The sequence below is a fragment of the Mercenaria mercenaria genome, chromosome 6, assembly GCF_021730395.1.
Source record: "Mercenaria mercenaria strain notata chromosome 6, MADL_Memer_1, whole genome shotgun sequence".
In the NCBI taxonomy this organism is placed as follows: Eukaryota; Metazoa; Mollusca; class Bivalvia; order Venerida; family Veneridae; genus Mercenaria; species Mercenaria mercenaria.
In genome coordinates, this window is record NC_069366.1 from 44424319 (window position 1) to 44452246 (window position 27928).

At 33.9% G+C, this 27928-nt stretch overlaps 1 protein-coding gene across 1 annotated transcript; it reads right to left on the reverse strand.

Moving 5' to 3' along the window:
• On the reverse strand, positions 1–27794 carry LOC123549066 (carboxypeptidase B-like). Its single transcript, XM_053545707.1, has 11 exons — positions 27666–27794; positions 22525–22600; positions 21151–21287; positions 20512–20623; positions 19562–19672; positions 18997–19101; positions 14023–14130; positions 13335–13428; positions 6870–7072; positions 6257–6341; positions 1–262 (listed from the first exon to the last, which is right to left on the reverse strand). Exons 1-11 carry the CDS (start codon positions 27743–27745, stop codon positions 66–68), a joined length of 1308 nt encoding a protein of 435 aa, XP_053401682.1. The 5' UTR covers positions 27746–27794; the 3' UTR covers positions 1–65.
• Positions 27795–27928: the final 134 nt, after the last annotated feature.

Consider the following 27928-nt stretch of genomic DNA (forward strand, 5'->3'; position numbering starts at 1 on the left):
TTTAATTTGTTTTCGTTTTAATATTCACTTCAAATACAACTGTAGTATCCAGTTTAAAAATCAAATCATTTTCCATTTTCTTTTATGTATATATTTTTAGCAAATGCCAAGAATCCTGCTAGGAACTCTTCGGCTGTGGGTTGTACCAAACTGGTTGGAAGAGAAAATCCGTATGTGCCTGTGTCCCTGAGTTCAATGGTGTAGGCGTACTTTATTCCTGCTCCACCTTTGGCAAAGTCGTCTGATCCACCAGCAGCAGCATCTGAAGAAAACAAAACAAAATTAGATTTTAAACAAATGCTGAAAAGACGATACTTTTTATATTAATCAAATCGATCAACTAATTACAAGAGACGGATGATATGATATTTCCTGCAAATATGTAAAGCCAACTTGAATGTGTGTAAAATATTACAGAATATTTATGTAGAACAGAATGTTATTGAATTTTAAAGACTTTAATAATATATTATTTTCTTTTTCGCACAATGTAAACACGTAACATATATAGTGCATTACATCAGAAAAAAGAATAAATAAACAAGAGGGTCATGATGACCCTGGATCGTTCACCTGAGTAATCTGAATTACATAGACAAGTGTAAGAGATCAGGTAAGAAAGTCAAATATAAGTAAGCATTGAAATCTTATCCCAGTTGTCTGAACATGTTTCAAATGTCAAACTGATGCTAAAATATTAAGAAAGTAGGTCAGTAGGTCACATGTATGGTCATTGAAAGTCAGTTTTAAGATCAGTGTGCAAAACTGTATATGTCATCCAAATTTTAAGGCTGTATCTTAAAAAACAAGAAAGTAGGTCAGTAGGTCAAGGTCGCAGTCAAGTGATACCTAATTACTTAGGGTCATTTGGTAATTATAATTAAACAGTATGGGAATGATAAGATAATTTTTTAACTATTTTTCCTATATAACTCATACAAGTGACCACAGGGACCTGACCTCTTTTCGCCCTAGGGGCATAATTTGAACAATCTTGCTAGACAACCACTAGGAAATGCTACATACCAAATCTCAAAGGCCTAGGCCTTGAACTTTTAGACAAGAAGATTTTTAAAAATGTTTCCTATGTAAGTCTATGTTAAACTTGGGACCCTCAGGGCAGGGCCCAGGGGTATAATCTGAAAATGTTTGGTAGAAGACCACTAGGCAATGCAACATACCAAACATCAAAAGCCTAGACTTTGCAGTTTCAGGCAAGAAGATTTTGAAATTTGTTTCCTATCTAAGTCTATGTAAAACATGGGAACCCCAGTGTGGGGCCTCATTTTACCTCAGGGGCATTATTTGAATAATGTTGGTGGAGGACTAGGCAATGCTACATAACAAATATCAAAAGCCTAGGCCTTGCAGTTTCAGACAAGAAGATTTTTAAAGTTCTTTACTATATAATTCTATGTAAAAATTGGGACCCCCGGGGTCGGGCCTCTTTTCACCCCAGGGTAATAATTTGAACAATGTTGGTTTAAACAATATTTATTCAACATAATTGCATTTTGTTACAATGTTACATATATCAACATATAGGATTGAGTAGGAAGCTAACAACTTTTTTAGAAACTCTCCCTGAACAATGTTGGTAGAGGACCACAAGGCAATTCAACATACCAAATATCAAAGGCCTAGGTCTTGTGGTTTCAGGCAAGAAGATTTTTCCTATAAAAGTCTATGTGAAACTTGGGACCCACGGGGAGGGGCCTCCCACCCCAGAGGCCTAATTTGATCAATCTTCATAGAGGACCATTAGATAATGTCACATGCCAAATATCGATGCTCTACGCCTTGCGGTTTTGGACAAGAGGACTTTTAATGTTTTTCCTATCGGTTGCCATTGCAACCAGAGTTCTGTGTGGAATTCAGTGTTTTGAACACTTTTTAAAGAAGACCACCCAAGGAACAAATGCCCGCTTAAACACTTTTCTTCTTGAAAATACTGGTTTTTGTGGCGCTAGTTACATTATTTCCTGCATTAGTTTGCATTTCAGTATTATCAGTAACCTTTATTTACACTGTTTGCAAACTTCAGTCTTCACAGAATATAAATCAGCAGTTTTCTTATCAAATTGTGTAATTATGACTGTTTTGCATTCCAAAATTTAGTTGGTTTTTTTATTCATTTGAAAACTCCATTAATGCTTTTTATAACTTCTGTAAAGCGAGATAAGATTAACACAAAATTTTATTGTACCACTTTTCGTTGATACATTATCTGTCTAAACTACATCCTGTTCAAGTCAAACTACCTTTTATTGCTAAATGTGACAATGCCCCAATCAAACTTATGTAACAATGTTATTTATAATCATTAATTTTGATTGCAGTGAAATCTGTACTGAACATAACTAAATAGTAAGTCTTTACAATTGCGATTCAATCCTTTATATATAGTGTAAACTTAAAAGATGAATTTAGACAAAAATAGTTTTGCATTTCTTTTCGAACATTTGTCGTATTTAATAGGTACTTTTAACCCTAATTCTTAATACGGTAAATACAAATAAACATGTTAATTTTATGTTTACATATAAAGCTATGTTACACCTCAAAATGGTAGCAACGCATTTTGGTAGTCACCGAGTTTTGGTAGCGACAAAATGCGTTGCAAGAGTGCTGGTTGCCGACCCAGATTAGGACAATTTCACAACCTTTTCATCTGTCATATTTTAATTTTTTATTCAAGATTCATGAAATGATACCTGAATCAAGTTCAGTTCTTCGGTGTCGCTAAACACAAATTTGTTTGTATATGAAAATAAACTGAACACGTCACTGAGGCCCGAAAGAGGGTACGTAAATTTAACGTTTTCAGCGTGTTGCAGGACCCAGAAATCGGACAGTAGGAAAATACTAATTATCATCACTTCTGTTTGGCAGAATCACGTTTAGGTCGGTTTTAATGATAAAAAGACATTTTAAGTATTGTTAACCTTGTTTACATTCAACTGTAAATGTTTGATGCTGCTGAGAGTTTGAAAAAATACAGCTGGCCTACATACGACACAAAATTTTAGGTAAAACAATTTGGTTTAAACGCACTTAACTCGTGGTGTTAATGGGAAATCATTGATACTTGTTTTATAACACGCAATTTTCTCGTCGGCATTTAGAAGATTGTAGATGAGTTCCCCTTGAATAATGTTCGGGCATCAAAACATGTATGCGCATTCGCACTGAAAGCAATTGCAGCTTCCCCCTGTGAGAGCTGTCACAACATTTCGTGAACAAATGTAAATATTCCATTTTTGAAAGTTTAACTTACTGATCTGCAATTATTGCAGATGATGTTGCACATAATGCAAACGTCTATGTACTTGTCAAGAAACGATAAAAAAATACGCCAAAATAAGCGTTTACGCGACTGTTCGATTTTCTGGGTCGTCCAAAATTCTGGGTCGCCAACCAGTACATATGATGTGTTAAGGATCATGGAATGGAACGTATTTTGGTAGTTATTTCTACATCAGGGGCTATGCTCAGTTTTACATTACGCACAAAAGAGAGAGATAAAAGGAGGGAATGTCTCCTATAAAAATGGTGGGGAAGGGTGTTCGGAGTTCCCCTCCCGAGATATAGTTTTCGTATAAAAACAACCAAAATGTAGATTCCTGAGCGTGTGAAAGGGGCCTCAAACGACACTTCCTATGCAATAACATTGTATTGTTTTGTTGTTTTAATGTGTTAGTGTTGTCGGAGGGATAGTCCACAGAGATTTTTTAAAGCACGAAAATATTGAATTCTGTAAAACGAAGTATAAATGTGACGATGACACATGGGTCCACCATCTAGATATTTTTTAAAACATCCCACATAAACATGGTGAATTCTGGGCGTGTTTTAGGGGTCTTAGATAAATATTTCCGGCAAAAAATCTTTGAAACACAACGTAAAAGAATCTCAAACAGTATATACTGGGCGTTAGCGAAACCTGTCCCAGGGTCATGCGAACGACGCATTAAATAATTGTGGTGAACAGTTGTGCAAAGTTCCTTCAATATCTCTCGATGTATGTCAAAGTTAGAGTTGCATTGACCTCTCTCACGTGTGTCCCAATGGTCCTGCTTGACTGAATCTAGAGCTGTTATATTTTCAATGTCAAATGGTCAAGGTCGGATGAGCGACTATGTTCCATTCATGACTCTCTTTGAAATAATATTTTCCATTCGTCACAAAATATTCGTTTTGTAAATCAGATTATTATTAATAGCGTTTTGCGTTGGATGTGTAAATATCCAACGCATTTCGGTACTATATTTTTATAAACTTCCAAACTACGTTGAGTGTAACGCATTTTGGTAGTGACTACCAAAACTCGGCCGAAGTTTGGTAGTAACTACCAAAATGCGTTGCTACCATTCTGAGGTGCAACAAAGCTACATATAAGAAATTTGGTTCTAGTACACTTTTAAAAGTCGTATATTGTTTGTGTTATCTTCTTGCTGGAATAACTTTTAAAAGTCGTATATTTTTTTGTGTTATCATTTTCCTGGAATAACCTTTAAAAGTCGTATATTGTTTGTTTCATCTGTTTGCTGGAATACAAAGAATAATTCTAAGAGCAGAAGTAGCAAACGTATTGTTTGTTGTTGCTGTTCAAAAACAATCGGGATACTTTGTGGAAAAATTTAAAGAATAAGCATCAAAACAAGAATCAGATGAGAACAATAATGAGCATATCGTTGGACAACATATGACAAAGGCACAAGTTACAATATTTTCGTACATCACAACATCTATAACTTGTTTTAAGGTAGGACAAAGGGATATACTATATAGGTCTGTAGAATCACATTGACACTAATCCATAATCCTGACATAAAAAAACGCTCTTTTCTATATAAAGAGCTGTTTCGTTTTTGCTGTTGTTTTCTTTTTTTTTTTCTTTGTTTTTTTTTTGCCAAAAGCCGGAACACTCTTCATTTTCAAATGTTCATATTCACAAAAGTACGCAAATAAAACGGAACTTTCAATATTACATAGACTTATCAAAACAATTTAGTATATTTTAATATAAAATATTTTCTGTTTTAAGAACCGCATAATGTTTGATAATTTATGCGAATAAGGAATATATTCAAAAAAGTTAAAAACCTCTGATTTTTCTTTTAACGTTTTAAAATATTCTTACACTTAAAGGCACACAAAATCAAATTGATTTTTGTCTGTCTTTCAACAACAGTTTGTTATGCTATTGTAAAGAATAATTGTAAATGGATACTATGATTAGCATACGGTCTCAACGGCTGGACAGAAAATAAGTCTACCGTTAAACTGTTCTATTTACAAACACAAAATACGACATCAAAATCGAACCAAAACGTGAGAAACAGTGGCTTATGGTATATATGGTGATGTCATTAATGACGCAGTTGATTACAACCAAAATGATAAAACCATTAGATGCCATTTCTCATAGCGCGGTTCAATGACAACTATCTTTACATAATGTTCTTTTGGCAGATCCGACTATGTAGTTTGTTCCGTATAAACTTCTCAGTTTCCTTGTTGCATGCGTCGCTATTTCATGCTTGAATAGTAAAGATCAACATTATTAATGTATATTAATACGACATTTTCCGGACCAAGACTCAAGCACGTGTTTTTCTTTTGTAATTCATAAATAATACCTACATTACCTTGTTTGGTATATTTCGTTAAATTTAAAGTGGAATTTAATTGAGTGGTCTTAAGAAGGAGCGCGCCTTGACGTAATGTCCCCGTTAAATCGGTTGCCGCAATTACAGAAACCTGTCCATATATCTGAAATTTAAGTTAATAACTATTTTCAAGTGGCTATTCAGTATTGATGGTCACTCCTATACTACTACTGGACTAAAAGCATCTGCACATAAATCACCCCAAAAGGACTACTATACTACTAATGATTAGTAGTATAGGGCTCTTTTGGGGTGATGAATGTGCCCAAGACCTGGGTGTTTTTCGGTAATTCAAGGGCCCTAATTCCGAAGTGCCTGGGCCGATTTGGTTAGTTATCGAACTTGGCCGAGGACGTGTTAGCAAACACATTTTATTCCGCTTTGGTGAAGATCAGATGAGAAATGCTCGACTTAGAGTGCGAACAAGCTTTGTGGCAGACAGACAGACAGACAGACAGACAAACACACACACACACACACACACACGCACAGACAGGAGAAAATCAATATGTCTCCCACACCACTGTGTGGTGTGAGACATATTAAGCAAAGTCCATCACCCGGGTAAATTCAAATAAACTCACACAAAGTATTTGTAGATGAACCAATCGTATACTTTTGATGATGAAGATTTTTGATAGCCGCGACAGCGTCACCAGCAGCAGCGTCCTTAAACACGTGTACAATACTTTCATTGCAGTTTCAAAATTAAGATGAATATGAGACTTTCAAATGGCCTAGATTAACAAATTTCTATCTAAATGATAATTTTATCAGTAGCAGTGTCATAAAACGCATGTAAAACATAAATCCCACTGAGATTGTAAAAACTATTGATAAATGAGAGACACCGACTTTGATTTGACAAAACTAAATGAGATTTTAATGAGATCACTATAGTCAGCAGTGACTGTTCAGTCTGATGTGGTTTCAAAAGAACTGATGAAAAATACACTGACAAGGTGTAAAATTTTCATACCAGTCTTATCGGCAGCAATGTTCTTAAGGTAGCGGACCAGAAAATATAATCGGCATATTCCGTTCGTTTACGTATCCTCCGTATGTGATTCCGGTATTCTCCGGTTGTTACGGAAAAAAAACATTTTTCTGTTACGGCCGAATATGTACATTTCATGTAACAAAAGATATAGATATTCAAAGCTTTTAAATTATTGAAATAAAAAATGTTTTTCTTACTAGATCAAGATAATCATTTGGTAAAGCTGATGTATAACCCCAAGGGTACAGCCACATTTGTCCGTATGAGTGGACTGTAAGGTAGGCATCGAACTCAGATCCATAATTTAGTAAATAGTTGACAATATTCGCTGTCTCTGGTTCGGAACCTTTGTAACTTCCACTGTATATATCACTGCACGGATCTGTACTTCCACCAACGGCTGGAAAAGAACAGGAATGTAAGTGGAACAAGCCAGGTACTATTATCACAGCACTGAATAGTTTATCAAGCAGCAAAGTGCTATTCAGATAATGGCAATCCACATATTTTATTATTATTATTTTATTATTATACCATATTTATATAGCACTCTTTTCATACAAAATATGTGCGTTCAAAAGAGCTTTACAAAGACATTAAAGAACACTTACATACATTAGAGATAGTACCTAAGTTTTTCAAATCATAGGTTTGAAGTTAAAAAGCTTTGAAATGAAGACAAATGTCCATATATTTCTCATAAACAGAAATATAGACAATATTTTAACCAGAAGTGCGGAGTTATGAGCATTCAATATTTTCATGATAACGAAAATTTTGTGATCAAGGACATGTAACTCTTCTTGAACATGGAGAGCATAAACATCAAAGGGACATAATATAGTCAATATTTTCTAATTGGGTGCATTTGATTTAACATTCAACTTTGATCTGGATTGCTAAATACTGATCCATGATACTGTGTGCTAAAAATTTAGAACATCTGGAACAGTCTATTAACAGAAAAACTATGCTTTAGCAGAATCTAAATAGTTAAGCTCTAACTGGGACTCGAACCCAGGACCTCTCACACCTAAGGCAGACACTCTACCACTTCCCTATAACAGCAGTAGCTAATAGCTATGCAGTTTAATTGCTGGATTACTTTGCGTGGACTGGAACAATAATCGGTGAACTCCGGATTATCGGCGTATTCGCTTTGTTACCTAACGGCATTTTTTGTGTAAAGAAAAAATATAATGTAATGCTGCCAACGTCATAATTGGTCAAATCTGCCCAAATTTCTCTGACGGGTTGTTCAGAATATGAACTTACTAACTGGCAGTACCAGTGAAATATTACTTACACTGAATATTTTATATTTGCCCTTTTTGCAGCTGCCGAACGGCAAAGACGATAAGATTTGTCCAAATATAAGTAATTATTTTACCAGTTTTGAGAGAATTTCAATTAATGGGAAATTACAGTTACAAACTAAATACCTTTCTGCAACACATGGAGTCATTAGCATTCACTGTCAATCAGTATTATGACTAAGATCGACTGTCATTCATTCATTTCAAAGTTTCATAGACAGAGTCCGTTGTTTACATTTTTATCGTAACCGGTGCACTTGTAAAAATCACTTTAGTTTGAAAAATCAAAGTATGCGAAGAGCTATGGTACGGTCTCTACAAGATCATCCTTAAATTCAATTTTACCATGGAAATGACACTTTTAAGTTTAATGGCATCTTTACGTTCAACGTAAACCAGTTACTGTTTTTAGCTCACCTGTCACAAAGTAACAAGGTGAGCTTTTGTGATCCCGCGGTGTCCGTCGTCCGCCGTCCGTCCGTCCGTGCGTCCGTGCGTGCGTCCGTAAACTTTTGCTTGCGACCATTCTAGAGGTCACATTTTTCACGGGATATTTATGAAAGTTGGTCAAAACGTTCAACTTGAAGATATCTAGATCAAGTTTGAAACTGGGTCACTTGCCATCAAAAACTAGGTCAGTAGGTCTAAAAATAGAAAAACCTTGTGACCTCTCTAGAGGCCATATATTTCATAAGATCTTCATGAAAATTGGTCAGAATGTTCAACTTGATGATATCTAGGCCAAGTTCGAAACTGGGTCATGTGCCATCAAAAACTAGGTCTGTAGGTCTAAAAATAGAAAAACATTGTGACCTCTCTAGAGGCCACATATTTCATAAGATCTTCATGAAAATTGGTCAGAACGTTCAACTAAATGATATCTAGGTCAAGTTCAAAATTGGATCACGTGCCTTTAAAAACTAGGTCAGTAGGTCAAATAATAGAAAAACCTTGTGACCTCTCTAAAGGCCATATTTTTCATGGGATCTGTATGAAATTTGGTTTGAATATTTATCTTGATAATATCTAGGTCAAGTTCGAAACTGGATCAAGTGCGATCAAAAACTAGGTCAGTAGGTCTAAAAATAGAAAAACCTTGTGACCTCTCTAGAGGCCATATATTTCACGAGATCTTCATGAAAATTAGTCAGAATGTTTATCTTGATGATATCTAGGTTAAGTTCGAAAGTGGGTCACATGCCGTCAAAAACTAGGTCAGTAGGTCAAATAATAGAAAAACCTTGTGACCTCTCTAGAGGCCATATTTCATTGGATCTGTATGAAAGTTGGTCTGAATATTTATCTTGATGATATCTAGGTCAAGTTCGAAAGTGGGTCACGTGCCCTCAAAAACTAGGTCAGTAGGTTAAATAATAGAAAAACCTTGTGACCTCTCTAAAGGCCATATTTTTCATGGGATCTGAATGAAAGTTGGTCAGAATTTCATCTTGATGATATCTAGGTCAAGTTCGAAACAGGATCATGTGCGGTCAAAAACTAGGTCAGTAGGTCTAAAAATAGAAAAACCTTGTGACCTCTCTAGAGGCCATACTTGTGAATGGATCTCCATAAAATTTAGTCAGAATGTTCATCTTGATGATATCTAGGTCAAGTCTTAAACTGGGTCAAGTGCCCTAAAAACTAGGTCAGTAGGTCAAATAATAGAAAAACCTTGTGACCTCTCTAGAGGCCATATTTTTCATTGGATCTGTATGAAAGTTGGTCTGAATATTTATCTTGATGATATCTAGGTCAAGTTCGAAAGTGGGTCACGTGCCCTCAAAAACTAGGTCAGTAGGTTAAATAATAGGAAAACCTTGTGACCTCTCTAAAGGCCATATTTTTCATGGGATCTGTATGAAAGTTGGTCAGAATTTCATCTTGATGATATCTAGGTCAAGTTAGAAACAGGGTCATGTGCAGTCAAAAACTAGGTCAGTAGGTCTAAAAATAGAAAAACCTTGTGACCTCTCTAGAGGCCATACTTGTGAATGGATCTCAATAAAAAATTAGTCAGAATGTTCATCTTGATGATATCTAGGTCAAGTTTTATACTGGGTCAAGTGCCCTAAAAACTAGGCTAGGTCAGTAGGTCAAATAATATAAAAACCTTGTGACCTCTCTAAAGGCCATACTTTTCACGAGATATGTATGAAAGTTGGTCTGAATGTTCATCTTGATGATATCTAGGTCAAGTTTGAAACTGGGTCAACTGCGGTCAAAAACTAGGTCAGTAGGTCTAAAATTATTAAAATCTTTTGACCTCTCTAGACGCCATATTTTTCAATGGAACTTCATGAAAATTAATCTGAATGTTCATCTTGATGATATCTAGATCAGTTTTGAAACTGGGTTATGTGCGGTCAAAAACTAGGCCAGTAGATATAAAAAATGAAAAAACCTTGTGACCTCTCTAGAGGCCATATTTTTCAAGAGATCTTCATGAAAATTAGTGAGAATGTTCACCTTGATGACATCTAGGTAAAGTTCAAAACAGGGCCACGTAACTTCGAAAACTAGGTCAATAGGTCAAATAATAGAAAAACCTTGTGACCTCTCTAGAGACCATATTTTTTAATGGATCTTCATGAAAACTGGTCAGAATTTTTATCTTGATTATATCTAGGTCAAATTCAAAACTGGGTCACATGAGCTCAAAAACTAGGTCACTATGTCAAATAATAGAAAAAACGACATCATACTCAAAACTGGGTCATGTGGGAAGAGGTGAGCGATTCAGGACCATCATGGTCCTCTTGTTTGTTCATTGTGACATTATACGTCGCATTTTAAAGTAGTTCCTCTAAGCCTTATTACATAAATTATGTGTTCATACCCATAGCAGCTGTCATTTTTAAAAGATTCCGCCGTGGTGAAAAGTTGGATAAAAAGTCTATATTAGAATATATATGACCCCTACTTTTCTAAGCGTTTTTTTATCTTAGTGTCATTTGTGAACATGGTTGAGTAATTTCCTTCTAGGGCGTGATAGCTCTGTGAAGTTTGTGTTATTTTGCGCAACCAAAATAAATTGAAAGATGAGTTCAAGAAGCCAAACGCAGTTTTAAAACTTGCCTTTCGTCTCACATACTAGAAATATCTCAATACTTATCAAATGCAGCAGTAAAAATAATCAAAAAAGTAGTCCGCTTTTTAATACGTTTATATTAAAGGGAGGTAATTACAAAATTAAAAAAAACAAACAAATCACATATGTGTATAACAGGGATCGATCTCTATGTTATTATTTTATTACTCAGAGCAGAGTTAGGTGACTGTACCTTTCAGTTCCTCTTATACACATTGTATCATAACAATATAACTTTAAATAACCTTCAGTGATTTTAATGTCATTCTCTTACAAAAAATGTGAAAAAATAAGTACAGTTAGAAAAAAGGAGACAATTTTGCATAAAAGCAGTACGAGTTGTGGTATTTTTATGTCAACTTCCTCATAAGCCAACAGGTTTATGTAAAGCTGCACTGGAATATTTGCATTAGTTTACAGATATTTAAAGGTATAATAGACCCAAATTTTAAATTTTAAACCATGAACAAATGGTAAACGTAGGGCACGCTTTATACATGTATGGCTGAATACAGTATAAGTGTGTACTGCCACTAAAACACTGGAAGTTTTTACAGCAATCAGCTGCTACATGCACAACATTTATTTATGAATGTAGCTCTACATACACGATTTGTTTATATATTTAGTGAAGTTAAATATTATGTGATGAGGATTTTGTACATTTTAAGTAAATATCTAAATATAAAATGTCTCAATTAAATATTGCCATGAAATATCTTTATGAAAACAGCAATTCTGAATAATTTTGTCAAAATGAAATACAGTTTATACCAAACTTGACTTGAGGTGTGTATTATTGTATTATGATCCCACATTATGTGAAAATGTGTAGGTTTTATTAAAGGAAATAGCATTTAAATGACATTTTCAATATGCAAAATGGGAAGTTATTTTATCAAATTGAAATTCAGAATTATGGAACCGTGTATACAGACTTGCCTTACAAACCTTACAACCAGTTTTGAAGTTCAACGCAGTATCTTCAATGATTTCGGAGATTTTTTTAAGAAATAAAAAAAAATGCTATTTTTTTTCTATGTAAAAAGGGCAATAATTTTGTCAAAATAAAGGGCAGAGTTTTGAAAGCTGATATGTGTACAAACAAAATGACCTTAAAACCTTGTGGGAAATTTCCGTCAAATGCATGAAATTAAAGAAAATGATACTTTTTGGCCATTCCCAATGTGTAAAAATAGAAATAATATTGTTAAAACAAGAGTCCAAGTTATGGGACCTAATATGTGAACTTAAATTATGAATCCTGTTTTGAAGTTCCAATGCCATACCTCCATGTTCAAGGAAAACATCAACTTTGTCACATTTTCTATGTCAAAGAGGACACTACCTTTGTCAAAATAATGTATTACTCAAATGCTTGTGTGAAATTTCGATTGAATACATGAGAGCCTTTCAGAACCGTTGTAAAAAATGTCAGTTTGGGAAACATTCTAAGTGCAAAGGGTAGATAATTTGTCAAAACAAAAGTCAGTCATGGGATCTGGCATGTAAACCTTGTCTTATGATCTACAAATATATGGTAAGTATCATTAGGATATGTGTATTGGTTCCCAAGATGGGAAGGGACACGACAAACGGAACGGAACGGGACGCAGTGGACAAGGTGAGTCCTATATATCACTCAACAAATAGTTTGGTGGGGGTTTTGATTATTACAATTTGTTGTCACGTAGTAAACAACACTAGCCGCTCTCCTATAACAACCATTTGCAATAAGTAAATAATTTTCTTTGCAAAGTATTTCTCCCACCACGAGATAGCTAGGCAGCTATCACGATACTTTAAAAATTATCTTGATAAAGCAGATTTTCTCAATAGTTGAAATCTTCCTGGAAAATTTATTGCGATAATTAACATTATTATCTGCGTAAATGCCCAAATCTGTCTGCACTGCAGCATTTGGCTAAAAATTTTATCAAAATGGGATAGTGTCGTGTGTTTGATTTTTTTCTTGCTCTGATTTGAAACAATTGAACCTCGTGCAAGTTTTCATAATGGCAATCTACTGGAAAATTACAATTTTGATGACATTTTCGCGAAAAGTTTTTTTTTTTAATGTTGATTTTGATCAAAATTCTCACAGTCGTAATTAAACATATGATCTATAATATGATGAAATTAAATGTGTCTGTGTACTTGTTTTGAGGTATTTTCCATTGATTAAAGAGATCCGCATATTTATAAACGTGTATTACAGTCTAGAGCTAAACTTGTGTCAGTAGAAGTGACATATTTACCTGGATCCCAATGAAAAGGGAAGTTTCTGTTAAGATCCACGCCCAAGCAGCCGCTCCTGCCATTTACACTTCTATTTTTCCTCCAGAGACGGAACTGAAGATGACAATTTGCAAAGCACATAAGTGGCGGGGACATATCCTTATACAAACCTAATAATACAGACCTGCAGGGTAACAGACTTTGAATGTCTTGCGGTTTCATTAAATGCTGAGTCTGAAACACTGTTCAAAACCTTACAAAATGACTATCAGTCCCAATACAGCTAAAACAGATTACTACAACACAAATATTTTTTAAATAAAATGTAAGTAAATAAATTTACCTTTTATCTTATTTTTAAAAATATTATCCAGTTTTGCAAAGTAAACAAGAAACTCCAAGATTTAGATAGAGGACTGAAATAATTCTGATTACGCAGAAACACACATTTGACAATTTTGGATTTATGTGTACTAGTCTTCGTCTTAAAGACCTGATTGATATCAATAATCGGTCACGAGACACTAAATGACCCTCACCATGAGAAAAACAACATAGTGCATTTGCGACCAGCATGGAGCCAGACCCGCGCAGTCTGGTCAGGATCCATGTTGTTCGCTAACGGTTTCTCTAATTGCAATAGGCTTTGAAAGCGAACAGTATGGTTTTCTCATGGTGGGGCTCAAATAGTTCTGAAAGACGCCTTACATGATCAGTATATTCATATCCGTCAGGGTTGACCACCGGAACGAGGTACACATCAAAATGGTTAAGGAGTGTATTAATACCCGCATCGTTGTTTGGATTGTAGGCAAGCTGAAAAATATTTAAAAACATACAACAATATACAGGCCGGCCAGTCATGCAAAAAATCAGACTGAAACAGCACAACTTTCTCATTTACCAACTTCCAAAAAGAGATGAGTGATGCTTTTTAATACAATGTAAACATCTTAATGAAAATCATTAGTTTTGAAGATGAGGAAAGCAAAAATATTGAGAACATAATATTATATGATCATGGTGTTTGCTGTAAAGTAACTATTTTTTTCTAAACTCTTAAAAACATTCTATATTACACAATGTTTTAACAAACGTTCAGGTTCAACCATAATGGTAATGGTATCATATATATGCACCTGGCTAAAGTTAAGACACCTCAGTTGAAAACTTCCATAGACGGAAAGAACTTGGAAACTATTTGTTTTTGTCGGTGGAAATCTAAAGTATTTACTTTAAACTGTGCGTAGTGTATATGGCATTAGCAAAAGATGTAAAGGACATCGGACATTATGCTAGGGATTTTGCCCTAAGTTCAATGCTATTTCTTGACTTCAGTAGCTGATAGTTTTATATAACAGCTTCAAATATGATAAATAAGTTATATTTCTATCAACCTGTCACAAAAAATAGTTTTATTTTATATTCGTTTTCTTGAAATTCGAACAGCTTGTAACTAAGGGTCATATTTTTGAAAAATTTAAAATGTGTATTTTTAGTTAAAATAAGCATTGGTATTTAAGGTATGTCTACTATGAAATATTTTAACACAGTAAATAAACTGATACCATGCAGATTATCAGTTTTATTGATATTTAAAAAAAAAAAAAAAACGAAACAGAAAAAATAAAAGTGGAACAAAACATTTGGTCCCTAACTGTACTTCAATTATTTCCACCCGAGTGCCCATGATAACACTGATGCATTGATCATATCCTATTGTTTGTTTTCTATACCTCTGTTGCTATACTGTATTTATACACATGTACAATACTGACCGGGCATTATGTGGAGGATTATTATTGAATACATGCAGTGGTGTAGCTGGCCATACATTGGCGTAGTTGGCCTTTTTCAGTTGAAACGGAGGGGTGCAGGAGACTGCCTATTCCACTGCGGATTCAGGGATGCCTTACTTTTAGCATTTTATATCAGTGGAACTTCACTAGCTAGTATCAACATTTACATAGATATTCTTGGGGTGTCTGTGTTAGTTCTTTGAGGTCCTTACTAGTACTTCGGTTGGCTTCGAAATAAGTTTCAGACGTGTGAGCGAATTGATGTTAATTCTGGGGGTGTCAGTGTTAGTTATGGGCAAGTCAGTATTAGTTCTATGGGTGTCAGTGTAAGTTCTGGAAGCAATTAGGTTAGTTAATGAGATGGTGTCTGGTGTAGTTCTGTTAGGGTATAGGATGCTGGATCGAATAAAAGCAAATGTTGCTCTTAAAATGCATTCTAGGTTCGCTTCAACTGTGTCCTACAAAAGGTAACAAAAAGACACCTAAGTGGCACTATTCCCATAGAAGTTCGTCTGTATTTCTTTGTCATGTTTACATTGAAGACACATATGTAATATGTCGAAGCCACTTGCTTGGTTCTTGACTTATGACAGATGCAGTTGTCTCAATCCTGATAACACTCAATCGACGGACTTCGACTGTCAAGAAGTAACAGATCTGATAGAAAAATTCATAAGATATACTTATAAGGATCTGTCTGCTTTCTAGCTTCACTTTCTATGTCCCCTATTTATTTACTTTAGTGTTTTCTGTGCTTGAAATATTTACAAAAATGAATAAAGCTGTAGATATGTAAGGTTTAGGAAACACATGCAATAAGTGTCAAATATTTATGTTAAAATTTATTTGCTGACACCCTGTACTTAGTTTTTTTCAATTTTAAACACTTTCCCACCTGTGACCAAGTGCCATTTTTGCAGCATACGTATATAATAATTATTTACAAAGGCATGTGAACTATTTTGTTGCGTCACTGGTGGGAAAGATGCTTAAAACTTAAAAATGATTAATGTTCATATTTTAATAGAAAAGAGAATGAGAAATGTCTACAAAGTCTTCTTTTTTGTTAAAAAACTTGTAAAATGAAGTCGCATTTATCAAGAAATGGTCTTCAACTATCATAACTATGCAATTTCAGAAGTCTATCCCTATGTCACGTTTTCCTTAATCGGATAGGCAATCTGAATAGGAAAATGTCCGAGGTCCTTGGACAAGGATGATGAATGCTTCCCATTTGATATTTTTATTGAAATGATGGCCACAATGAGACTCATATCTAAAAGAATATTGATGTCTGTAATTTTGACATTTTATCCAGTGTTTTAATTGACAAAAGACCACGGAAAATTCACATTCATGAAGAATAAATAAAACTAGGAAACGCTATCATATAAAACGCAGTTTTGGAGGTTATCCCAAAATTTATTTGGAATGTATTAAACACTTTGATAACAAGGTAATTTCAGTTGTACTACGTACAATTTGTAATGTTTTGAATCATTCGTGCGTAAAAATGAACTTGAGATATGATTGAAAATATAATCTTTTTCGGTTTACTCTGAATGCTGAATTTAATGCGATATGTGAAGTAAAAATGGTGAAAATCCCTTTTCTTGTTGATGTTTCTATGCCTATTAGCCGGACGTAACTATGTTTTAATCTTGAAATTATACCCCCTATGGCGAAAATATTGTATCTTAACACTTCTCAATGTAATTTCAACAAATTTGCTCTGCTTCGTAAGCTCTGTTCTGTTTTCTGTATTAAATAATTGGTCAAACTTCATCGTATTGTGCTTCTTAAAATAATATGTTTTTTATGTGTGTTTTTTCCTCTGTCATTAAAATGTTCACATTCTAGTATATAAGATGTCCATCACCTATACCACTGTTTCATAGAGAACAGGTGGCATAAAATGGGTACGGTCGACCTCTAACAGGCACTAGTGATTTTCTGTTCGCAATCTTGTTAGTATTTTACAGCAAATTGCCAATAATTTCGTACATTTTTTGACAATGAATCTCCAGATTTGGAAAAAGACCGATTTTTAATAATTCTTTTGCAGTGGATTCCAGTTACATTTATTTTTACATTCCTGACTTGCATTATATTGATCAGAACTAACTGCTTTATTATTGTTGTTAAGGCTTCATATCAGTCACTTCCTTTTCCATTTGTACCAGCCTATCATTTTGATATTTTACCGTCTGGTCAAGACTTCTCCACTCTTTGCTTTGATCCACTCATTTTGTTTCAACGCTGTTTACTTGTTATTAATATCTTCAAGCATGACTGATGGCCATTTAGAATACCACTGAAAGAGCCTATTGCTCATGGGTTCAAATGAGGCTGAATTTGGGGTTGAATATAAGGCTGGGCTATGAGTAGTATATAGTATGTGATAAAAGGCACAAATTTACCGCAATTGTCCATGACAAACTTTTTACCAGCTTACTTTAAACAATAAAATAAACGATTATGCCACAATTTGTAAAGAGGTTTTAAAAAAAAGAACAAAAAAGAAAACTCTGACCGGGATTTGAACCCGGGAACGCTCGCATACAAATATGATATCAAATTAGAGTAGTCTAAAATTGTGCTGCTTTTGGGCCTCTTTTGGCAATTTTCATCCAATGATAATTATTTATCTATTTGAAAACGGTTGGACCAATTTTTTAACAAATTTCTGCCATGAAGGCAAAATTTTGACAGTAGCTTAGTTATATAATTTATGAATACACTTTAAATATTTTTTTTTTTTTTTTAGAAAACAAAAAACAAAAGAAAATTGTCAAAAGTAGCCCAAAAGCGGCATAATCTATACTACACTAATATGGTAATGTGGTAGAGCGGAGAATTCACGGGTTCGATACCTGGTCAGAGCTGATGTGTTTTATTTTTTAATCTCTCTACAAAATTTGGTTGATCGTTTTTATTTTTGTTTAAAGTAATTAAGCAAACAGTTTTCATGGAAAGTTTTGGTACGTTTGCGCCTATAACCTCATAATCTAATCTAATGCTATGTTTGTAAAGATGGAGGCAACATTATAGCTGTTAGGAATTTGTAAGTATAATTACTCGTTACATTTGGATGTTTGATTTGTTTAAATCCACCTGTGAACTTAAATGGCATACGTCTTGTTGCTGGGTGGCTTCGTTTTCTGGGTACAGAGTCTCTCATGTCTGTGAAAACTGGTGTGTTACTTGTGTCGAATATTAATTGTCTTATTATTTACTGCATGATCGTACGGCTGTTTGTACACATTTCCATTGTCTCTTTGTACTGATGACCTAAGTTTTATTTAACCAATTCTCGGTTTGCCCGTTAGTGTCACATGTGAATGGTGTACTTTCAACGTGGCCATACGTTTGCGATAGCGCACATCGGATAAAGCGACATGATGGCCTACATCTAAAGAATTAAATAAATTCATGTTACCATTTACTAGTATACTTGCTATAATTGTTACGTACATACACTGTATGTATACCAGCCTGGTTTCTAGATCTGCAATACAATTAACTAATAAAATGTGTTCTTTACCTAAACTGAAAGGTTCATATGTGCAGTAATTTAAAACAGCGAAATATTAATACAGTGCTCCCTCTCTACAGCGGCCCTCTGAACAACAATTCCCTCCTTGCAACAACGCTTGCTACTGACTCCAAAATATGCTTATTGTTCTTTATTTTACCTCTCTACAATAACGCCCTCCGAACAACAACCAAATTTTCCGTCTCCCAATGGGTGTTGTTGCAGAGAGGGAGCACTGTATATACCATGTAGGTAAGTATGAATTCTTATACCTGTTTGCGAGCACATTCTCGTCTTATCATGTTTATGGTACAGGTATTATGAGATGATTTATGATTTATTTCTTACATGTTCAATCACATATATAACTGTTGCAGGAGCTATCCATTCTCTGGCGTGAATTCCTCCATCAATAAAGATGCCACGCTTGGGCCCTCCATACGGCGAGCTTATCTGTTAACATTTACAATTAAGCGCATCATTAGCAACATACAGCTTTGATAACATGTTTTTCAGTGGAATATTGAATTCCTATAGTCAAACAATCAAATGTATTTTTCGCTGGTAAAAAGGAAAATGTGCTTATTTTATAGGTATTAAAGATCAAAACACCGTTCACTTGTCAACACCAGATAAATTAGATTTTCACTCGTGTCTATGCATTCCTGGTGTTCACTTTGAGAAAGAAATTCGATAATACACTGAAACAAACAAATTACCTTTATATTTACATGAAAACTAATGTTTTATAGATCTAGTAGAAAATCAAACATATCCCAATTACTTCTATGAATTCTTCTGCAGATATTTTAAGACATAGGTGCAACACACGGCAACCACATTTCTAGGGATGTTTGACAATTTCTTAATTAAAAGTCCAGTATGGAACCTTAGTGACTGTTGAAAATCTTACCCTTATCATTTGGACGCTACGTCCTTCAACGGATGTCCCTAGAGTTTTGACTGTTGCAGTGACGCCATTAGGGAGAACTTCGGTTGTCAGAAATGCTAAGTAATTATTTATCTGAATAGAAACAAAATGAATGACATTTTGAAATTAGAAATAATTCAGTCTAGAATGTTCACATTTTTTGTATATCTATTTATTTATTATTTACTTATCTTTTTTTGTATTTGTTCGCCTATCCATCTTATTCAATCATTAACTAGAGATGCTTTTGAGAAAAGCGCATGTCTCCCACAACTGCCTAATCATCTAAATAGTAAGTCAGTCTTTATATACTGTTATTTAATCCACATGTGCATGCGCTTTCTTGACACCAAAAGGACGCCTATACTACTAGTAGTATAGGCGCCGGTTTGGGGGGTAAAACTGCGCAAGAAATCTGAGTGTTTCTGGTAATTCAAGGGCCATAATTCCGAAGTGCCTAGGCCGATTTGGCTAGTTATCGAACTTGGCCGAGCACTTATTGGCAGACACATTTTGTTGAAGTTTGGTGAAGATCGGATGAGAAATGTTCGACTTAGAGTGCGGACAAGCTTTGTGACAGACAGACACACGCACAGACAGACAGACTGGAGTAAATCAATATGTCTCCCACACCACTGTGTGATGGGAAACATAATTAAGCGAGTAAATCAATAGTTGTAATCTCCAAGTAAGAGGATATAAAGAAAACTGACTAATAAATTTAGAAGCGCCTAGAAAAAGTGTCAGATTATGTTCTCTTAGCATGAGAAATCACAAGCTAATAACTCCGTCTTTTGTAAAGAACACAATTATTCAATTCTATGCGCATCACGTTATTACTATAAATGGCTGAAATGTATGTACTAAAATTGCTTCATCCAAAATAAAACAGGTAACTAGAGATCTATTTGAAATGGTGATGTTACACCTACGGATGCATGTGTATGGTAGTTGAAAAGGTTCATTCCACTGCTTTTTGTGTTTACAGCTCGTCGAATTGAGTGGCTCTGATGAATACGTGGACTCGAGTGAGTGTCGATCAATCTGATAAAAGCAATGTACGTATAATATAATCTTGAGTCGATTACGAGTAATCTGATAAACACTATGTATAATATAAATTTGAGTAGATTACACTGATAATCACAGCGTCATTTTGTTTCGATTAATTTGATAAACACAATGTATAATGTAAACTTGAGTTGATTAATCTGATAAACACCATGTATAATATAAACTTGAGTAGATTAAACTGTTAAACTGATGATCACAGTGTCAATTTGATTCGATTAATCTGATAAACCCAATGTGTAATGTAATCTTGAGTTGATTAATCTGATAAACAACATGTATAATATAAACTTGCGTAGATAAAACTGATAATAACAGCGTCATTTTGTTTCGATTAATCTGATAAACACAAAGTGCAATGTAAACTTGAAAAGAAATATAATAACTGATTGAGTATGTTAAAAATAAAACTATATACACTGCAAGTAAAAAAAAAAACGTATTTAAAGAAAAAATCCTTCATTTATTGAAACAGGCGTTATTTTGTGAAGTAACCTTACTGTTGTACGTCTTCAACCAGTGTAGAAACGGCAGTGTTAAGACTTCCAAGTTCATTTACAAAGCCTGCAAGGTGCTGTGGACCAACTCTTACATACATAGAGTCATTCACATGCTTTGGCATTTTCCAGATGTCAAGCTGAAATGAGGTGTAATGTAAAGTCTGAAAACAATTTACCGCATTTCAACAAGTACTTGAAAAAGAACTACATCTAACTTATACTTTTATTTCAATATCTTTTGTGCATTTAAATTTAGTCACAAGCAATTCCTTAACCTTCTTACACGACTACTCAGATCTTAAAGAAACACTTCTTAGTTTACATAAACTAACAAAATGCAACAATCTATCGTATATGATATCATCACGTTGGTGGAAATATTATTAGTTACACTGCTTGTTGGTGACAGGATACGGGATATACGCTGTCGAGGAAATCCATATCAGGCGAGAGCGAATATTTCGTAAATTAACAAAACGGCAGCCATTTTTTTAAAATCAAAACTCATATCTGAAATGTACTAGCAGGATATGGAATATATACTGTGTCCACGTGACGTCTATTGACCAATAGAAATGCAAGAAACTTGTAGGAGGCAAGATAAATTAATATATATTTCATTTTAGTGCAAACGTGAACATATTGACATTAATACGGGATTGCTGTGTTGTTTTAGCATATCGAAACCGAAAAGTGGAAATACTAAGAGTTGAAAGTTTACATGCGTCTGGTAAACAAATAAAGTAGTGGTTATATGAAAGAATATCTTAACTATTACAATTATAAATGTACGATTGATAAAAAAATCTCTATAGTTTTCATTAAGGTTGAATTGCCTTTTTTGTCTTTTCTTAACATCTGCGTTGTATCAGCACAACTATGAAATGCCGCTTAAAACAATGTTCGCCTAATATTCTACAAAAAGCTAACAAAAGTGAATTACTAGTAACCCAGATTTAATATGCACAATTTCAACTTTTTTTATTTTACATAAAAATAGTCTTTGTTCTAGATTGCACAACTGACTGTAGAATTCAACACAGTATTCAGAATATCTCCAGTTTATTCGAATTTAAGATAAAGGAATACTAGACAAAAAATTCATATTTGAAAATATTGATAATTACGACGTATAGTTTATGTAACATAGAATTAGTAGTTACAGTACTATTCATTAGGTTATTCATAATAATAAATTGGCTCTTAATATGAAGTTCATTAATAAACTAAAGGATTTTCAACATTTGAAGCAAATGTCTGAAAATATAACATTTTCGCGGAAGATGGGCATATCCGGTAATATATCTTTAAGTATTCAATATATGTCGATTTACTTCTAGCTTACGTTCAATTTCCAATATTTTTTCGACTTACTTCGAACTTAAGTTCCATACTCAGCAGCTTTTTGAAGTCATCTTCTGTTTTATGGAGAATTTCTAGGACTTTATGTCTACAAATACAAAATATCATTTTTCTTTTACATTTGCAATAATGCAATAATATATAATCTTTGTAAGTATAGAAAGGATATTTAGAGATCTATCATGAAATAAGTTCATGCAGTATGAGTTCTATATCACTCACTATATTCAAATGCGGACAGAAACGGTTTTATAGAATATGTCATATCAATCGCTCTAAAAAATTATCTAAGATCGCGAAAATATGTTACAAATTGACCAGTTAAACCATGATATATTATGTGACTCCACCTGGTGGGTACTAAAACAACTGGAAAAAAAGACAGTTAAGTTTTATTCTATATCAGGTTTCCTGTCATAATGATACTCCGACCTGTCCTTCAAGAGAGAAAAAAAGAAGACATTTTTGCTAACATCATATGATAAAATATTGTACAACACCTGCCTATAATTAGAGCGTTTTAATGAAATCATTATTGTCCCTTGCATGGTAAAATATCGAGCGATATGCCACTTTTTATGGAAGTTTTAAGAGGTTTTTCAGTAAGTAAGCTCTTGGCTTAAATATTAGGCATATGTTTATGCTAAAACAAGACTTTCATGCCTGAGCATTTAAATCCATTTCTTTGCAAATGGAAAACATGTTGTAAGGCCATTGTACTTATTATTACTTTATAAAGGATAACGAAGTGTAGACATATAACGCCAATGAACAAGATATTGTTGACTCATTAAATTGGCAGTAACAGTTCAGAGAGGCGCAGCATTGCCGCTTTTAGCATCAAAGGTGATAAGAAAGGGCATAGGACTGCCGGTAAACAATAAATTCAATATGGTTGATACAAACGTTCCGTCTACTTTATTTTACGGTACCAAGGTCTGAAGATGTTTATTTAACGAGTCTACTACCTATTGTTACTATTAATGTTCAAGTCCAGAAACACAAGCACTCACGTTTCGCGAATTCTCAACACCGCAAATAACCCTGTTAATCATGAAGTCGTAAAAAAATACGCGAAAAGTACCCAATCCAAAATATAGGTTTGTTCGAAAGAATGAAAATAAAAATGTTCTTAAATTCTAAATTTATTTTCATGGAACGAAAATAATCTTAATTCAAAATGAATACCGATACCAATATGTTTACTTCCAAAAATAAATATTTTACAGTAAGTTTTGTACTGCGATGTGTTTGATGGCTAGTCTTATTTATATATCTCTTCTTCCACAATGTCCAAAATTTCTTCTTCGGAAATTCCCACATATATTTTAGACCTTGCATTATGTTGTTTCTTTTAGTAGCCTTAACACATGTTGTATGCCAACGTACCACGGACCGGTCATACGTTATAGCATACACGTAATATAAGAAACGGCTTGCCAATCAACAGTCAAAACTATTTGCCCGTGATCCGAATGACAGAGAGCTGAAAGTTTTGACAATTGACCGTGAGGCCATCTAAGAAGTGTTTCATTACATGACAGAAAAACAAATCCAAGTTTTTAAATTTCTTTCAAGTTTTACTTCAGCCCAGCAAATTAGTCAAGCGGAACGATGGACCGAAATACGTAATATATTGGATATTTGTTTGTTTCAGAGTAAAATTGAAATGTCTTTCACGAGTAAACACCATATGCAATATTTTCACGAGTGGCATAGCCACGAGAAAAAATTGTAAGAAATGGTGTTTATGAATGAAAGATATAATAATTTTGACCTTCAAAGTAAAACAGACACATTTTCTTATTATTTCATGTTTGACTAAATTTACCCGTTTTATAGTTTCTTTCCAGTAAAAATAAATTTGATATTCTTCACTGTACAAATATCAAATATATTTTACTCTTACATTTCGATAATTCACTGAAAACATGTAATAAAATGACATAATATCGTCACGTCAGTTCAGCTCTATATATACCACTTTTAAGTGTGAGCCGACGTGATATCTCTTTAACATAATGACGTCACAAATTATTTAGATATGGAAATATTCCTAAATGTCAACAATAACGTCACAAACGATAATGAAAATGATGTCACTCTTTGAAAAGAACCCTCAGTTCAATCTCCTTTAATGCTCGATTATCGTCAGAGGAATTTTTCCTTAAAAATGAATTAAAGGATTATCCAGGACCCAATAGTACAATTTCATCAGACAATTCATCTTTATCCGCATACAGTGAAATATTGCAAAGTGGTGGTCTTTCTGTTATGCATCTAAATATTCAAAGTCTCAAGCCTAAAATTGACATTTTAGAAATAGAAGCTCAACCTTATGATATTCTTATCTTCACAGAATCCTGGCTATCTCCTGCAATATCAAATGACGATCTTCTCATACCTAACTTTCAAACACCGTTTCGCTGTGATCGGAATGCTCGCATAGGTGGAAGAGTCACTATCTATATTCGAGATGGCCTTCTCGCCAAACATCGTGACGACATTTCTGTTGCTGGATTAGAGGCTCTCTGGCTTGAAATGAATTTCAGACATCGTCTCATCCTTGTAGGAGGCATCTATCGTCCTCCGGATTCAAATAATCAGCAATGGCTTCTTCTTGAACAGTCCATAGACTAAGCTTTTGTGATAATATCCTAGTTGCTGGTGACTTTAACATCAATATTCTAAATACTCACACAAACAAGATATCAAATTTAATGTCCTCTTACCAGGCAGAACAACTAATTTCATCACCAACACATTTTACAGAAAACTCAGCCTCTCTTATTGATCTCATTTTTGTTAAAAATAAAAAATCACGTACTAACAAGCTTTGTTGCCGATCCATTTATACCTGACATGATTCGATTTCACTGCCCTATTGTTGCTGTTCTTAAACTAGACAAACCTATAAACACTACATTCAAAAGAAAAGTATGGTTGTACGACAAAGGTAACTATGATCAATACAAAACAATACTGCATAATACTACCTGGGACACCATAATAGAAAACACTGACCTTAACAAAGCCACTGAAGACATCACGCACGCAATATTAGCTGCAGCACAACAATCAATTCCAAATAAAACAGTCACAATAAGACCAAACGACATTCCTTGGCTAAATAACACGATAAGAAAGGCTATTAGGAAGCGCAAGAAGTTACACAAAACAGCAAAACGACTTAACACTGAACAAGCTTGGACAAAGTTTAAAACAATACGTAACGTTACAAAACTAATACGAATATCAAAACAAAACTACCAAAATAAATTCATTGAACAAGTAAACTCAAACACAATAACAGCGAAACTCTGGTTCAAAACTGCTAAAAAACTAACAAATAAAACAACCGCTCAGACAGTTCCAACGCTACAAGACCAAAATACACAAGCATCTACAGACCAAGAAAAGACAGAACTCCTTAACTATTTCTTTTGCTCACAATCCACCATAGATGACATTAATGAAATTTTGCCACCATGCCAATCCTCTACTACAGCTACCCAAACGAAAACACAAAAACTTTGTATTATACATATATTTTTCACATTCATATTCCGATTAATACAACATGATACACATACTTACACAGCCTAGTTACTATTCTTCATCTAACCTCTGTTTTTCTTATGGAGCGGAATTCATATAAGTTTTAAGTAGCTTGTTTTCCAATCCATTCTATTAAAAATTTCTTTGTTTGTTTGTACTATTTTGATTGATGTATGTCTTTTTATAAAACTTTGTTAATTTAAATATAGTACCCATGTTAGTATATACAATTTGTGGAAATAAATACAGTTTAAACTAAAGTATTATCCACGGAAAAAAGGCTTTTCGAAGTAAATAAAATACAGATGAACTCAAAACATATATTACAATTTACAAGTAATAATGCACCTTAATATGACTTGATTACTGTTTTCATTTAGTGGTGATTACTCATATGCACAAGCAAGTCTTAGTTCAGTTGCACTTGATTCTATTAGTATTCATTAAATACCGTCTGGAGAAATTCTACAATGTTCTTGTATAAAGACTAACATTTTTAACAATGATTTTGTACATATTGTGTAAGTATATAGCATTCGCATAATCACTCCACATATCAAAACAAATTTGTCAGTAACTTCAACTGAGTAAGTCAAATCGCAATGATTACCTCATATACAATTTAATAAAACTAACAAAACGAACAGTTCAAAAATTAGACCCAAGAATTGAATTGATTCTAACTATCACACGATGCATTTAGAAGCGTCTTCTTCATAAGAAAAGATACTACCTTTGAGTTTATACAAGTCGAAAGATTTCCTGCGGCCAGAAGTTTTACAGACCAAAAATTGTTATGGATGTATGTGTGAGAACTTAGCCTAAAAAGTAACTTACGGGTGAATAGCGTGCTTGCTTTTCTATTATACCATTACGCTTTAATGTATGAATTGTTTTCCAGAAAATTACGGACACTGAAGAAAATGAACTTAATTCTCAAAATAAAACAATAGTTTATTACTGTTCATAAACAATATCTTAAAAAGTATCTAAACCTGATTTTTTAATTTTATTAATAAATCTTTGCCTGTAAATTATCTATGCCAGCTATATTGCAATGACGGCGTTCCATAAATGCGATAAGCCAATTGCATGTCGGTAAAAAATCACGTGATAACACCCGCCGCCTCCAGGTAATAATCACTGTCATTATATCAATCAAATATAGCGATAAGTCTTTCAATAAGTGTTTTATTACACAGAATTGGAAATAGATTTTTCAAACTTTTTTTTTTACAAGTTTTGATTTACCGCAGCAAACATGTGTTGAATTCGACACGCTAGATTGGGTATATATTTGTAATAAAAATTTGGCTAACATTCACTACAGTTTTATTACTATTGACAGCGAAGCCATTTAAGATGTGCTTCGTTTCATGATAGATCCAGAGATTCAAATCCGAGTAGTGAAAAATCGAGCATAAGACAGTATCTTTCTTATTAACATTTTTTTCAGTACATTCTGAAGTTTTGGGGAAAAAAAGGTTTGATCACATTCTGCATTGTAGAAAAAATTGGAACTTGTTGAACTACCTTAAACATTGCAGTTGTACTTACAAATCTGAAGTAAAATGTATAATGAAATAAACTCTTACCCGTTATACGTGACCTTTGGTGATGGGAGGCAGAGTGCGAGCTGAAAAAGCACACAAATACATCCTATGGAGACCAACATCTTCCGAACCTCCTATTACCCTGAAATATTGATACAGCTTGTAAGAAATTTAGTTTTAACTTCTGTCTGTGGTTTCTTAAGTGTAGATCTACAACATGTAATTAACTTTAAACGTTATTTAATGTCGGAAGCTCAAAGCAAACATAGCTATGAATAGCCGTATACTGACATAATGCATATGTA